Here is a 17073-nt window from a genome sequence, read left to right on the forward strand (position 1 = left end):
CTCTCTCTCTCTCTCTCTCTCTCTCTCACACACACACACACACACACAATGGAATACAACTCAGCAATCAAAAAATGAAATCTTGCCATTTGCAATGACATGGATGGAATTAGAGGGTATTATACTAAGTGACATAAAACATCAGAGAAAGACAATTATCATATAATCTCACTGATATGTGGAATTTAAGAAACAAAACAGAGGAGTGTAGGGAAGGGAGGAAAAAATAAAACAAGACAAAACCAGAGAGGGAGACAAACCGTAAGAGACTCTTAATCATAGGAAGCAAACTGGGTTGATATAGGGGAAGGGGTGGTTGTGGATGGGGTAACTGGGTGATGGACATTAAGGAGGGCATGTGATTTAATGAGCACTGTGTATTATATAAGACTGATGAATCACTGAATTCTACCTCTGAAACGAATAATACATTGTATGTTAATTGAATTTAAATAAAAAAACTATAATGGAATATCACCTCACATTTGTCAGAATGTCTGAAATGGACAATATAAGATAAAACAGGTATTGGCGAGGTTGTGGAGAAAGGTGAACCCTTTTGCATTGTTGATGGGTAAGCAAACTGATGCAGCCACTGTGGAAAACAGTTTGAAGGTTCCTCAAAAAGTTAAAAATAGAATTACCCTAGGACCCAGCAATTGCACTACTTGGTATTTACCGAAAGAATATAAAAATACTAATTCAAAGGGATGCATGCATGCATCCATGATTTTAATAGCACATTAAATACTTTTATGCATTGTTTGTGTCTGGTGAACAGGTAAAGAACAAAAGCTCCTTCAGCAATTTTTGTAGTATCTTCTTAGTTTCCATACTTATACAAGTAGAATGATATCCTGTCAGTAAATGCCGGCTTCACTAACTGCTTAATCCATCTGTTTTCTAATTGTCTTTATTTAATGTTTCTTAATAACTCTTTAGTTGAGGCCACATTTCTGTTAAAGTAGCTGATTAAATTTCGTAAAAAATATGTGGCTTCTCCATTGGAACATAATGTCGAAAATACTGATCAGAAATCTTAACCCGTGAGTCTATTTTGTGAAATATTTTTCCTCATTCATAGTCAGAATGAGAAATAACTTAGTTGTAAATGTAGTAGAAAACATCTTGGGAATCTTGTAATTCTATAGATTTAATGAATTAACTGTTGCATTTTCCAAAGAGCTGGACCTTTTTTTCCTGTAAATTTGATATGATGCAGCAGAAACTTTTTCTTTTTCTTTTTTTTTTAATGATTTTTTATTATATTATGTTAGTCACCATACAGTACATTCCCGGTTTCCGATGTAAGGCTCGATGATTCATTAGTTGCGTATAACACCCAGTGCACCATGCAATATGTGCCCTCCTTACTACCCATCACCAGTCTATCCCATTCCCCCACCCACTCCCCTCTGAAGTCCTCAGTTTGTTTCTCATAGTCCATAGTCTCTCATGCTTCATTCCCCCTTCTGATTACCCCCCTTTTTTATCCCTTTCTTCCGCTACCCATCTTCCTAGTTCTTATGTTCCATAGATGAGAGAAATCATATGATAGTTGTCTTTCTCTGCTTGACTCATTTCACTTAGCATTATCTCCTCCAGTGCTGTCCATTTTGCAGCAAATGTTGAGAATTCATTCTTTCTGATAGCTGAGTAATATTCCATTGTATATATGGACCACAACTTCTTAATCCAGTCATCTGTTGCAGGGCATCTCGGCTCCTTCCACGATTTAGCTATTGTGGACATTGCTGCTATGAACATTGGGGTGCATATGGCCCTTCTCTTAACTACGTCTGTATCTTTGGGGTAAACACCCAGTAGTGCAATGGCTGGATCATAGGGTAGCTCAATTTTTAACTTTTTAAGGGACCTCCACACTGTTTTCCAGAGTGGCTGTACCAACTTGCATTCCCACCAACAATGTAGGAGGGATCCCCTTTCTCCACATCTTCTCCAACAATTGTTGTCTCTTGCCTTGTCTATTTTTGCCATTCTAACTGGCGTAAGGTGGTATCTCAAGTGTGGTTTTGATTTGAATTTCCCTGATGGCTAATGATTTTGAGCAGAAACTTTTTCTATTTATATTGAGTGGGTGGATGTTTATGTAGATGTGAAATGAAGATGGAAAGTTAAGTGTACTCGTGGATTACTAGTAACATAGTTTGTGTTAATGCTATCAAATTTTCCAGTAGGTTATTATTTACATGTGTAGAGAAATAAGAGTGTTTAGGGTTTGGTCATAACTAAGCTGAAAATGGATAAAATGCTCTAAGAATGGGAAGGAATGAAAGAGAAGCAACTCTGGTAGATTGTAGATCAGCTGATCGCAAACCACAGTTAAGAAGGGCTCATTACAGCCTGTCAATTTAATACCCACACTCTGTAGTTAAGATTTCTCTTGCTGCTCTACCCCTAGAATTGTCTAAACATTTTTTTCAATGAAGTAAGTATCAGAACTTACTGAGCACTAAATTATCTGTTACTATAAAAAGTAGTTTGATAATTTAGAATTAAATTACATTTCAGGTCTAGTTACTGACTTGGGTCTTAATTAGTTATCATCAGTTACATTTTTAGTTAAATAAGAGGTTGCTCTGCCTCATACTTAGTGATGTCTTTACTACTTAATGGATAATCTTATCTAATTATATTAATAACACATTCTTCTTAATTCTTACTGTCATAGCTAAAAAACGTGGGTTAGAAAACAATGAAATGGAAAATATCTCTCTTCCCTTTGTTTTTTATTTATGAAATACACTTTCAAAGGACAGCTTGTAAGGTACAAACTTTTGGGTTCTCAAAGCCAATGACAGTGATTCCATTGAACATCTGGCATTTTTACATTTTATGTACATTCCCATATTTTCATAGCTTATATATTTGGAGATGTAAGACATTGTTGCTATCTGTTGGATAGGAAATGGGGGTTACTAGATTTCTTATCTCATCTGGCAATTTGGTTGTGCCTTAGAAATAATTAACTGATAACTTTCAATAATAATTTTTTGGGAGAGCTAGATTTTACTGTAAATGTAGGATGTTAAAAACTACCTTTTCTAATTATTGATTTCAATTTCTGAAGGAAATAGGAATTAATATGTTTGCCTGTATTTTTTAAATGAGTCATTTTTTTGCCTTTTGATTTTTTATTACTCAAAAAGCTTCATTTTTTAATGCTTCATTTTTTTAAAAGCTTCATTTTTTTGCTTTCTGTCTCTCCTTGTGCCTTTAACACTTCATAATGATTTTCTACTCTTCAATAAGGAGAGTGCGCTTGATCCTGTCATAGACACATTTAGCACACATGGAACCCCCATAAGCCCTGCCGACATGTTTTTTTTTGTTGTTGTTGTTTTAGACAACTTCATAAAAACTTTAGATCTCTCAGCACTAACTCCTCAAAGTTGGTCTGGGCACACGCCACATGAGGATTTTGGTGCTTTCCAAACCTTCTTGGTATAAAGGTAAACAATTCTATTACCAGGGGTTTGGGACAGTCTAGTACTGTAGGACCGCCTACGACGGTATGTCAAATGCTGCAGCATTCTGAATGCCTATAGATGCCATCCCTGGAAAAGGAAAAAGGATATGGATACCAGTCCTTTTGGATTAAAGGCCAACCTTACTGCAGTTTGACCTTAAGTCATTACTTCTGCATTAACCCTGTTTCCATATAGGATCACATTCTGATATACTTGGGGTGAGCACATCACCATACCTTCTGAAGGGATCATAATTCAACGTGAACATGCTTATAATAACCATAACAGCCACATCAAGTTACTACCAGACTTGTCTTATTTTAAGGCATTCTTTTCTTAGTTCCTTCCTAATTATCATTTAATTGTTAATAAACAGAATGAAAAGCAGAATCATTTCACACATTTTTTCATACCTTCAAAAGCCTTCCATATCAGACATTTGCACATGAAAGTAGTTTTTCATAATTAATTAGCCATTCTGTGCATCACGAAGGAAATATGTTAAAAGTAATACCTCAGTTTGGGTGTTTCAAGTATTAACTTGTTATTTTATCAATCATTTATTATGGTTGTGTGAAAATTCCAATTCTACAATTGAGACAACTAATTTAGTATTTTCTGTCTTAGAAAATTGCTAATTTTAAGACATTCTCATCTTTAAATTAGATTGATGGTTTTCTGTGTCAATAATAACATGAATTTGACTTCCTGTGAGATAGGAACAAATAATCATGATTCTATATAATAAGTCTTAGGGTAATGAAATATGGAAGTATTCAATGCATGCAGACTCCTGACAATTCTCTTTAAATTTGGACTTAGCATTTTTAACCAATATGTATATGTTCTTAAAAGGAGCAACAAGAATAGCCATTCTTATTAGTATTTTGACTTGATATCACAAATAGTTTGCTTGAAAAGTATTATCTATTACTGATTATTGCTCTTTGTATTAATATGTAGTCTGCAAGTTTCTTTATTTCTAAATGGGACTGTTAATGTCATTCTTTCCTACTAATAAAGTTATGTAGTGCATTCTCTTAAATGATCTTATGTAATTTCAGAGAGGTTTAGATGAGTGTTACTATTTGTCAGCACTAAAAAGAATAGATTTCTCTTTTAAAAAAATAGATTTCTCTGTGCTGCTGAATTTTACCATTTTTGACTCTGATGTTGTTCCTTGCATTATTTTGGGTATTTTTGACTCTTTATTTCTGAATATTTTAATTTGGAAATAGCAGTTAATCCTCTGTAGTGAGTCAAGCAGTCGACGGAGTGGTAGATCTTGCTGCATGTTCACAAAATCTAGGACTTCTGGGAGAAGGGAATGGGAAAGTAAGATAGGTAAGACAAAATTCTCCCTCGCCAAAGAAACAAATTGTGTTTATTTTGTTCACTCCCTTATTTTTCTTCCTGAAGCAAATATTAGTAACGAAATAGGAAAGTTTGTGCTGATGAATCTGAACTTCTGTTTCTTCCTTTGGGGGAAAGATTGCATCTTAAACCAAAATATCCTAAAATTTCTCACATTTCCATTTTCCATATTTATAAGCCAAGATAATTATAGCAAAATGTCATAGAACGCTATCTATACTTAACTAATAATAGAAAGCAGAGCGGTAGATAAATAGTATTGCATTCAGAGGAATAGTTGGTACAATTTACAGTGTTTAGGATGATTTTTTTTTTTTTTTGGTAAAAGCAGAACAGTGAGCAGAAAGGCATTGCGGTAGCAGCAGAAGTACTGAGTTAAGTAAGCGTCTGGTGCATTTGGGCTTTGGTGATTATGCTCCTTGGGTTGAAGAGGAGTATTCATGTTGACTTGTAATGGGAGAGAAACATGGAAATCTCACTGACAGAGTCAAATGTTGGATCCCTTAAATGTTGGACTCAGGAGTCTAGATTTTATTCTAAAAGCAGAGTAGCATAGATTACAGTTTATTGAACTCAGAAATGAAAGCTTATAAGGTATTTGAGGGGGATTAAAGTGACAGCTATAAAGACGAATTGGTGCTAGGAGTGACTGCAGGCAGAGAAATGAGTTTGCTTTGTTATGCTAGGTTTCAGTGTCTGAAAGTGAAGATGGAAGGATCCTGGTATAAGGACTTAATGCAGGAGACATTTTAAAGGAAGAACTAATTGTAGATGATGACAGGATTTTTTAGGAGTAGATGAGAAGGGAGGGTTTGGGAAATGCTGACTATGAATGTAGAAGAATGGAAGAATCATGGTATCATTGATAACAGAATGTTTGTTTGCAGTTGAAGGAGTTATTTTAGGCATGTTGAGTGTAAGGTGTTTTCTGAACTTTCAAAGCATTATACCTGTCAAGATTTGAGCTCTAGAGATAGATAGTACAGTTTGGAGATTATTAAGGCTTTGAAATTAATTTGGATGGAGATGATAATTTTATCACCAAAATATTGAGAGACTTACTGTTTCAAGGCTGTTGTTGAGTGAGCCAGTCTATCGTTAGGTGTGTTAGGGATTATTTTGAATGATATCTGCCCTGTTACATGGAATGTTGACCTAGACACAATTTAACCTTTGAACTCTTTATAGGAAACTTGTTTTATAAGATGGAACTGCTGACTATGTATTCATGATAATGAAAGTCCTAGTAGATCTAAAATAACCTTTCTTTGAACTTCTCCCCTTAATACTGTTCCTTCTTCTTAGTTATATATTTAAAGTGATGATGGTGGGTGTCTTATGGATAGGACATAGAAGTCAGTCATTTGCTCTAATTGTTGGTTATTTATGAGAGTGTATTTATAAATAAACATACATGTGATTAAAATACATCTTGAAGAAAATTTATCTCAATCTATTGGTTAATTTTTTCTAAACAAACATACATTGGCTATTTTTATTCATTGCAACCTAGGTTTTCAGTTTTATAGGCCTTCTAGCATTCAGCACATTGATACTTACCGATGATGAGAGGGTAATCCTTCTGTTGCAGGCATGCTTTCAAAAATGTGCTCTCCTCTTAGTTGTTTTTAATACAAGTTTTCAATGAACCATGCACTGGATTTTATCATTTGTAAATGTGAATGTATAGGCTATCACCTCTGTTCAGAAAAAATTGAATTTATCACTCACTGCATTTTTGAAAATGTAAAACATTATCCTCAAGTGTGTAGTGAGTATTCATGTATGGTACATTCAAAGTATGACTTAGTGTGACTTTATGTACCTAGTAAAAGTTTAAAGCATTCCAATCCTGTTGTGTTTCAGTGCACCTGCAGGAAAGACATGGTCAAAATCTCAATGGATATCTTTGTGAGGAAATTTCAGCCAGACAGATATCAGCTTTGGAAGCAAGGAAAAGATATATACACCATTGATCACACAAAGCCTACTCCAGAATCCACACCTGAAGTAAAAGCATGGCTGCAGAGGAGGAGGAAAGTAAGAAAAGCATCTAGGAGGTAATGATTTCTTCTCCCCGCCACCCACTTATTGTACCTCCTCAATAAAAATGGGTCATTGAACATGATGTTCTCAAAAACTGTTCATTTGCTTTCTCCTGTTTATTCATCATAAATTTACTTAATATGTTACTGAAAATTTGAGGCAAAGTTTTATAATTCTTAAGAAGTATAATAAATAAAATATAGGAAAGGGTGTATAATGTGCTTGAGAATATTCCTGACATGCTATAAAGTCCCGGAACCTCCCAGACCCCTTACTATGTACATTAAGGTTGTATTAGTGACCTCTATTCATCTCCATATTTTTATCAACTTCAATAACTTGATGTTGAACTTTTTCATTTTGCTACTGATTTTCTTTCTGACTTCAGTTGTTTTCTTCATTTCTTCATTCTTCATTTGAGATACTTTACTCATGGGGATACCTACATTTTGCTGCATTTTATACACTTGGTTTTATTCTCTTACAAGATGTAAAGCAGAGCATGTGGTATTTGTTTAACATGGTTGTCCATGTGCACTTATTCTATATTCCATTTTTATGGCCAGAGCCATTTCAAAAGTTTTTAGGTCATCTGTGGGCATCTTGCTATTTTAAAACCCATTGAATGGAGCATGTATTATGTTGCTCAGGTCCTTAGGCAAAGGTTTTAGGCTCTTATATTTTCTAGGTTTATATTACACTTTTATTCTCCAATATTACTCATTGTTTTCGTTTCAGATTGTAAAAGTAATATTTGGCATTGGAGAATATTTGTAAAATAAGGAAAAGAATAGTGAAGGAATCCCAAATCACTCATAACGTCACAATCCAGAGATACCAGTGTTAACATTTGGTAGATATCCTTTACGTGTGTGTTTATTATATTATATAATATACTTTTCCAAAATTGGGGCGATGCTCTGTTAACCCTTTGATGACCAGTTTTGTGAGTGTTTTTCATGTAATTAAGTGATTTGATAACAACATAATAACTGAATGCCTGCATGTATTTAATCCCCTGTGTTTGGATCAGTAGGTCATTTCTAGTTTTGGGGGGTTTTTTGGTTTTGTTTTTTGTGGGTTTTTTTGCCATTAACTAAATAACAGTGTAATTTTAAATCTTTGCCCACACTTCTGATGATTATTTTCTTACTCTGAAATTTATATTCTGCAATTTCAGAATGGTAGTGAGTGGAGGAAACTTAAGAACATGGAGTCAGACTTCTGCATTTTATAAGAGATATACCTGAGGCACGGGGTTAGTAACAATTAGAATTCAGGTGTTCTTACTTTACCCTATAGTGTACAGCAGTGATTTTCAAACTGTTAGTTTTCAAATCAATTCAGTAGGCTAGGAACAACATTTTATATGAGGAAGCAAAATAGAATAAAAAGTATTACAGTTCTTTTCTGTGGTAAGGGTAAGTATTAATTCCCAATGTGTGAACATGTATGTATGAGTGTGTTGTGTCGCTATCTAAAATGTATAACTTATAATGGGTTGGTTGTATTAGAAAAAGCTTGGGAAATACTGATTTAGAGAGTCAGTGCCAAAAAGGCTACCTGTGGGAGGAGGCAGAAGTCAATCTGAATTCAGAAGAAATACCAATAGAACATCTTGACAATTGTTTTTGAATGGACGGAAAACAAAATACTTTAATTAGGTGCATGATCTGGTCTCCTAGTTACTAACTATAGTGGCCCTTTTGGGTTGACAGAGAACATAGATTTATGACATTGAACAGATTTGAAATGCCTTTTAGTAGGTTAAAATAATCAATGGACTTTGCTCACCCAGTTAGAAAGCCTCCTGTTAAGGGGCTTGTTGATTATGCTCAGCCTTGTGGCTTGAATGTGGCATTTCCTGCTCTCCCTTAAGTAATACCTATCCAGGAAATGTAATGAAGTGAGTGATTCATTGAAATCTCAAAGAGAAATCAGCTGTCTTATTTTACATGTGCTATGCTATTTATAATGTGAAGATTTCCCACCTGGCCAATGCATGGGTTTTCAGTAAAAGTGATAATGGTGACGATGATACCAGTACTGCCAGCAGCAGCCAAAGCTAATTTACATAGGTTATCCTTGGCTACCACCTTCATCTCAAAACCCTGCCCTCCCTTACTTCCTGTAACTCATAGTGGGGTGTGTGTGTGTGTGTGTGTGTGTTTGGACATGGAAATACATGTTGTTTGATTTGGGTTGTAATTCTTCTTAAATGGTAGTGTTGGAAATGTGTTTATACAAAAGGCATCTACAACAAAGCCATCAAGTGACTGTCTGGAAAATATTGAGAAAAAATAAAATGGTGTCCACTCTGAAAACAAGAAGTAGATATAAGATGTTAAATACATATAGTTAGCCTGTCTCCCCTGTTAATTCCTTTAGCTAATGATGATTTGGCATTTAATTTTAATGATTTACATGCATACTTCAGAATTAAATGAAACTCAGGGAAGTGTATGGCCACTAGTTCACCTTAGAATGTAAATAATGTACAGATTTTAACAACAGCTTATAGAGATCTTCTCTTTTCCTTTATTACCTAAAAAATATTTATGACTTTATTATCCTCTATGACATCATTTTTCACTTTATTTTTATTTTCAGACTTCTTTTAATATTATAAAATTTTAGCAATGACATTTTCCCCAATAATGTTTAATAATCAATTGTTTACAATTCTTTTAATTTTAATTTTTTGGTAAATTTTTATTAAAACTGCTAAGATTTCAATTTCAAATTTAATCTATTGTGAAGATTATTTTTGCATAATTAGAAAGCTATCAGTTTTTTCACTTCTTTCAGTAAGTAAAAATAACATTTGTATTGGTATGCGTTTCATCCTGTCCTTTGCAAACATTCTGCTCTGACCACAGCTTCTCTTGTTAATAGTTTCCAGTGCACTGGTTCTCACTCTAAGAGGCTTAAGAATGAGGGGGATGAAGACGTGTCACCTGTAGTTGATGGGGCAGAGGGCCTCACCCCTGACCCAGACGCAGAAGATCTCAAGGTCAATGAAAAACCAGAAAAAGCAGTGAAGATGGGGAACACAGAAGCACCTTCAGAAGAAGAGGCTTCTCCTAGCAGGAAGCAGCTGGATCAGAATTCATCAGATAATATCAAACTCCCAGGTGAGAAACTGATTATGTTTCACATGTAAGTATTGAGATGGTTGATGATCTCATGCCTTAAATCTGTGTTCTAGGACAGGTATCTTACCTTTCCGCATAGCTTAACTAGTAAGGCATCTAAAGCTGTGAAGTAACAGTGAGGAGGCCAAGTGAATGTTGTAAAAGTCAGGAGCATCACTGCTATGTGTGATGGAATTAGGAGATAGCCAGAAGTGCCTATTTGGTTTAATAAAAAAAAAAAAGGTTCTAAAATGAAAAAAAATTTTTGCGGGGGTGCAACTCAATTTACAATATACAATACATTTTTGGAAAGCTTCTCTTAAATTCACATGGAATGGTAAAAACCAATTATAGATAATTCTTTGCAGATTCTTAGCTTCCAACTTAATTTTAAGAAGAAAATAAAGATTAAGGTTTAAAAAAAAATAAGAATCATTTAGTTTTGTGAAATGGTATGTATAGTCCCCTGGCTGTTTCTCTCTACTAAAGTCATCACCTGTAAGTTTCAACTAGTTTGCTTTCTTCCTTTTTATAATATATGTCTCTGAAACTGCTGTAATGTTTTACCGCTTTAATATTTGTTGGAGTTTTTGTCCTTTTACTAATTGAACTTATTGGTAATTTCTCATACTGCTCATCCAGTCTGTCTTTCAACTGTGGGACTCCCCCAAATCTGGCCACCTACCCCTGCTTCCTCCTTGTTCAAGGTACTGTTATCTCTTGACTGGACTGTTGCAGAAATTGCTTCTTTTCTGCTTTTCCAGTGTCCTCCCTAGTCACCCATGCTAGTCGCTTCTCCATATGGCAGTCATAGTGATCCTTTTAAAAGATGTAGGTGAGGTCTTCTCCCTACCTTCTTCTTACTCTTATTTCACTTAGAGTAAAAGAAAAAGTCCTTATCATAGTTGTAATTTGATTCTCTCCTGTGTCTCCATTTTCATTACTTTTTGATCTTGAAATATCTGTGTTTAAGTAGAGTTTAAACTTAATTGAGTTTAGAGGAATAGAGTTTCTTACTTTATTGGAGAGCCAGACAAACATATAATTACAGTCCAGTGTGGTAAGTACCACAATAGAGATGTCCCGGGGTATTGCTGATATACGAAGGAAAGACTCCAAACAGACCAGAAGCTGTCCTGGCAAGGTTTCCTGGAGGAGGTGATATCTGAATTAATTTGTGATGAATGGATAGAAAATTGCAAGGTAGAGAAGGTAGAGAAAGGAATAGCAAGCAATGCAGAGAACACAGTTATGCCATACATATGGATTTTTTAAAAATATTTTATTTATTTGAGAGAAATATAGAGAGAGTGAGAGAGAGAGCATGAGCGCGGCTGGGGCCAGAAGGAGTGGGAGAAGCAGGCCCCCCGCTGTGGGGCTCTGTCCCAGGACCCCAGGATCACAACCTGAGCTGAAGGCAGATGCTTAACTGACTGAGCCACCCAGGCACCCCTGGATTTTTTTAAATAGTCCCTTACCATAGTCTTTAATCACACTGGATTTAATTTACTTGATGGATTACTAGGTGGTTTAGGCCAAGGGCACCCAGTTTTATTAGTTCTGTTGCTACATGGTTCCTTGTACTTTGACTTCCAGGGTTTGAGACCTGGCAGAACACTTAGGTACAAAACTTGGCTGGGTTCAAAGCTCTAGTATATGATAGGTGAAATGATGCCCGTGAATGTTTTAAGGGAGGGAGAAGGGTGAATAGAGATGGCAGTGGAAGAGACGTGCTCGTGATAACCTTTTCCCTTTATTTTCCATCAGTGTGTGATACAGGTTTAGGGTAGGACATATTTTTTATTTGGCTCTGCAGAGATTTACATGTGTTCTTTCCATACATTCTCTGAGCTGGAATGTTGCATTAGTAGCAGCTCTTAGCATCATGTATTGGAATATAATTCCCATTTTTAGAAAGATTTCAAATTGTTATTGCTTTGGATAATTATTATTGCATTGGCTTTTGACAGTGGTCAAAGTGTAACCTCTTCTTAATCTCTAATTTTGTCGGTAAGTATATTTTTTTGCCAAACTCCAGGATCTCACCTTGATAACTGTGAAGGCTCCATGATGCTGTGGTGACCTTTCCCACTCATGTCTGTGGGAGTTTAGAGGAAAAGTTGAAAGATAGAAATTTAGTTGAGAATTATTATTGAATAATAATGCAATGTAAGATTTACTAACAGTCTTCTGTTTCACTCCTCAGGAAACAGTTGCTTAAGCACACCCATAACAGAGGAAATAAAAACTAACGACGAACAAGCCTATGGTGTAATTCTACCTTCGAATCCCAGTGAAGCTGATGATTCCGTATCTGGTGGCCATGTGACATCCAAGGAATCAGACCCACCCAAGCTCCCGTGGCCAAAGTCACCTGAGTCGTGTTCCTCGGTGGCAGAGAGTAATAGTGTGTTGACAGAGGGAGAAGAGAGTGATGTGGAGAGCCGCAGGAGTGGCTTCGAACCTGGGGAAGTCCCACCAGTCTCCAGTGGAGAGAGAAATGGCCTCGAAGTCCCTGGTGTATGTGGCAATGTCTGTTTTTACTGTATTTATTGCATGGTGAGAGTGCTTTCTGGAAACAATATGCTGTGCATCAAAATCTTGCTTTAGTGTAGAAATAACATTTCACATTAACAGGTCTTAATTATATTTCCTTCGATGACCGGGAGGTAAACTTTTGTGAACTCTGGTTCACATGGTGATAATTCAGGGAGCATGGAATTTTCGGCTACATGCTGTAGCTTAATTTTCTTTTTCTTTAACTTTTTCTAAAATTGAACTTTGAGGTAATTATAGATTCATATGCAGTTGTAAGAAATAATACAGAAAGATCTTGTGTCCCCATTTTCCCCCAGTAGTACCTTCTTGGAAAACTATTGTAGGATATCACATTGATATTGACATTGATTACAGAATGGTTCTATTACCTGTAATATTAACCATACTTGAAATGATTCACCTGCAGAGCTCTGACCTCCTCCTGCCATCAGTTAAACCTCTGGGTCCCAGGCATCCTACAACCTCTATTTTAACTCATCTGCCATGCTTTCCCTTGTCTCTTCTTGGGCTCTGATTCTAGGACCAGGTTGACCTTTCTGGCCCTACCCACTGCCAGAAACTGGCCTTTTGCCTCTCAGAAAACTCAAGACCTCTCTTGATTGCCACCTACGCCATTCTAACTCTTTGCGTAGGGCCTCCCTGCTTCTCATATGTTCTTGTGCATTAATATTATATGCTTTCAGTATAAACTGTTGCTTTAATCCTAAGATTGTGAATGGACCAGACAAGCTCCGATGGTGTGTAGTGATTGTTGGAATTCATTACCCTGTGTTGACCTATACAACTTGGTGAGGGAACTCAAGGACACAAGTAAGGAGAGCATCAATTGTTGGAGCTGGTAAATTGAGCTGACCACTGAACATTCAGACCCACTTCTTGATTGTTCTTGCTCATTTCAACTCACCAGAGGCATTTTCACATCTTTGAGTAACAAGGGAGATTAGATAAGGAAATCAGCTTGGAATAGTCAGTTCATAGTAGTTTTAAAGTACCAAATAAAATGTAGATAATTTGCTTATTTGACCCAATAACTTTTACCATTTTATGCATGATTTGTATATCCTACTGAACTATTAAATATTTATCAAAAACATGAGCGAAATAGAAAAATATGGCCTAATTTATTTGAAATGGTTGCTAAGGGAAATTTGAAAATAGCATTCACATAATAATAAGCAAAATTTACAACTTAATTTCACATGGGGATTAAGCGCACCTGAGCAGATGCTGTGATTCTTTGTGGATCGTGAGTGAGTCAGATGCCTGTTGAAATTACCTTTACTCATATTCTTTAGAGTGGAACTGAAAGTAACTTTTCCATTTCCTTGTTTTCAGTGAAGGTGATTCTACCCTGGGTGCCTTTAACCTTTATCCTTACCATTTTACTGAACAAAGACTGCCTGCATAGGAAAGCAAACACTGCTGTTGAGGCCTGAGTCACTTGGTTTGCCCCTTCTCAGAATCAGCTGTGTGATATTCTTTTCTCATACCATGGTGTCAGGCAGCCCTTCTAAGCAATGCAGACCCATTTTGTTCTTACATGATTTTGACCAGTGTTTCTTAGTATTAAGTGTAATGCTGTGTGTATGCTTGCAGCAGTCAGCTTTAATCAGTCTTCTCAAGAAATATAAGTTATTTTTTGAACGGTGTCTGTCTGTCTCTCTGTCTATAACTGGGCTCCATGCTCTTCCTGGAATACACTGATTGTGTTCACACCTTACATGCTGTTCCTGTTGCCCTAAATACTCCTCTGAGCCCAGAGAGCTCCCCCAGTGCACTCAAGACTCCACTCAAATGTCTGCTTGCCAGAAAGGCTTTCTCTGATGACCCCATGCAAAATAGTTCCCTCCCATCTCTTTCCATTCCTTTGTTCTGCCCTTTTTTCTTTATTGCATATTTCTTTAAAAAAAAAACCACCCGACTTATTTATTTATTTGAGAAAGAGAGAGAGAGAGTGCGTGCGTGAGTGGGAGGGGCAGAGGGAGAGGGAAAGAGAATTTCAAGCAGACTCCACACTGAGCATGGAGCCCGATGCATGGCTCCATCTCACGACCCTGAGATCACGACTTGAGCCGAAACCAAGAGTTGGAGGCTCAACCGACTGCACCACTCAGTGCCCCTATTGCATATTTCTTAATAGTACCTGGTCAACATATACTTTTTGCTTGTTTATTGTCTGTGCCTTCCTCCTCCATAATGCACATTCCGTGAAAGCTGAGACCTGGTGTAGTTTTTCCTGCTATAGCGCAGTTCTTGCAACAACGTGGCACATAGTGAGGACTTGATAAATATTTCATATTAATTTTTAGCTAGTATAAACCACAGATATATCTCATCCTCTATTACTTTTTTTTTTGAGGGGGAGGGGTGGAGGGAGAGGGAAGAGAGAGAATCCTAAGCAGGCTCCATGCCTCCTATGGAGCCTGACACGGGCTCAATCTCACAACCCTGAGATCATGCCTGAGCTGAAATCAAGAGTCAGGCACTTATCTGACTGAGTCACCCAGGGTGCCCTCATTCTGTAATACTTTGACATCCTTTCCTTACTCCCGGCTTTGATTAGAATGTTGTCACGTATTTTCTCATAATCTTGTTTTGGTGTCAGAAGTCAGTGTAGTTTCTCTACTTCCAGCCACTGCTTCTTCAGTTTACAGGGACATTTCTGAGACTCCTTTCTTTCCTAGTCAGTTGTTGATGTAAACCCATTAGTTTCAAACTCTTTCTCTGAACATTTCCCCCTTCACATCCTGGTTTTTGTTTTTTGTTTGTTTGTGTGTTTGTTTTCTGAGTGCATGGGCAAGAAAGCTTGTATATAGATTCTATCAGAAGATGTCAGGGTGCATATGACCTTTTCATATACCTTTGGAAGGAAAATATAGTTTGGAGAGACCAGGACAAAAAATTTTATATAAAATTTAAGTGGTTTCTAGATGACAATAATGTACTATATTAAAAAAAATCTTTAAGTTTCTTATTTGATCCTCAGAGAAGTGGTGATTCATTTATGAATGGAAGGAAGTATACAGGCTCACTTTGGCATTATTGCTTTCTGGATAAGGATAGAAAGCAAAATAACCTGCCAGATTTTCACATGTGGCAAGCATAGAGGTGACCAAGTGCCACAGTTCTATATCATTATGAACATATAATCCTAAATTTAGATTAGTTTGAAAGAACTTTTGAAAATTTGCTAACTGCTGAGTTAATTGTAAGTTTGATAAGCCTACCCTGCACACAGATAGTGTTTTAATATGCAGTGGAAGGAGAGTTAATTGATCTCTTGGTAAAATAACTAATAGACTGGATTCCTATTTCTTTTGACTTACAGGTTTAATTTTTTTTTTTTAAGGACTAATTCCCCAGGAGGTATATAAGAATTCTTTATAACTAAATTGTCATAAATCATTCTGAACCATGGTTTTTCTTTATAACAAGTCTTTAACTGTGAGTGTTTCTTCTCCATTTTTGTTCCGTGACCAGAGAATAGAGGGAGAAACCAAAACTGCTAAAAGTTGGCGCCATCCACTGAGTAAGCCTCCAGCAAGATCCCCACTGACTCTGGTGAAGCAGCAGGCAACAAGTGATGAGGGTGAGCTTGTGATGTCTTGCTGTGTTTATTCTGTGTATACTGTGTGCTAGTCAGCATTCATTCTGTCTGTTCGTTGTAACAAACTTGTCTCAAAATTGCTTGGTAGAGAGGAACTTTGACCAAGTTGCAAAGACATACATGCCATAAGGACATCGTAAGAAACAGTTTACAGGCAAAAGGAATTTGGATTTTAAGGGTAAATCCTTGTTTCATATAAGCTAGCTATGTACCTAATCAAAGTTTTCCCATTTTCTATGATGGGATAAAATTGGTCTTTTTTTTTTTCAAGATTTTATTTATTTATTTGACAGAGAGAGAGACAGGCAGCAAGAGAGGGAACCAAGCAGGGGGAGTGGGAAAGGAAGAAGCAGGCTCCCAGCAGAGGAGCCTGATGTGGGGCTTGATCCCGGAACGCCAGGATCACACCCTGAGCCAAAGGCAGACGCTTAACAACTGAGCCACCCAGGCGCCCCTAAAATTGGTCTTTTCTGACATTCACCTTAAGATACTCTAGAGGAAGTTGAGAAACACTTCTTTAAAGGTGTCAAATCATGGAGTTACCATGCTGTAGGTTTCTTTGCATTGTCTTTATTTTTAACTTGAATCCTTTAAAATTACCAACAGCATCTTGAGTAAGAAACTCTGTGCAGTACCTCCATACCCTGCTATGCCTGGAATGTGCTGAAACACCCTTTCTCCGTAACTAGATTTGACTGGTGTGGCTTGATGTGAAGTCGTTTCACTTACAACCAGTTACTTTCCTGGATGTAATAGCTATCTTTTGTTTTACCTGGCTACCCTTTTTACCTCTCTTTTCTCTTTTTCCAAAAATGTCTTTTTGTTGCCTTCAATTAAAAATCAGACCACTGACTAGCTATTT

At 36.6% G+C, this 17073-nt stretch overlaps 1 protein-coding gene across 7 annotated transcripts in view; it reads left to right on the forward strand.

The window, feature by feature from the left end:
* KDM4C (lysine demethylase 4C) overlaps positions 1–17073 on the forward strand; it is a 430083-nt gene that overhangs the window by 235670 nt on the left and 177340 nt on the right. For all 7 annotated transcript variants that reach the window (XR_005835179.1, XR_005835180.1, XM_040631435.1 and 4 more), the window contains 4 exons: positions 6732–6925; positions 9807–10045; positions 12252–12565; positions 16085–16193. Coding sequence is in view for 5 of the 7 variants with exons in the window: in XM_040631435.1 (XP_040487369.1) it covers positions 6732–6925; positions 9807–10045; positions 12252–12565; positions 16085–16193 (856 nt within the window). In the remaining 2 variants the exon portion in view is untranslated. The remainder of the gene's footprint in view (positions 1–6731; positions 6926–9806; positions 10046–12251; positions 12566–16084; positions 16194–17073) is intronic.

This window comes from Ursus maritimus, unplaced genomic scaffold (assembly GCF_017311325.1).
Source record: "Ursus maritimus isolate PB19 unplaced genomic scaffold, ASM1731132v1 scaffold_17, whole genome shotgun sequence".
Taxonomy (NCBI): Eukaryota; Metazoa; Chordata; class Mammalia; order Carnivora; family Ursidae; genus Ursus; species Ursus maritimus.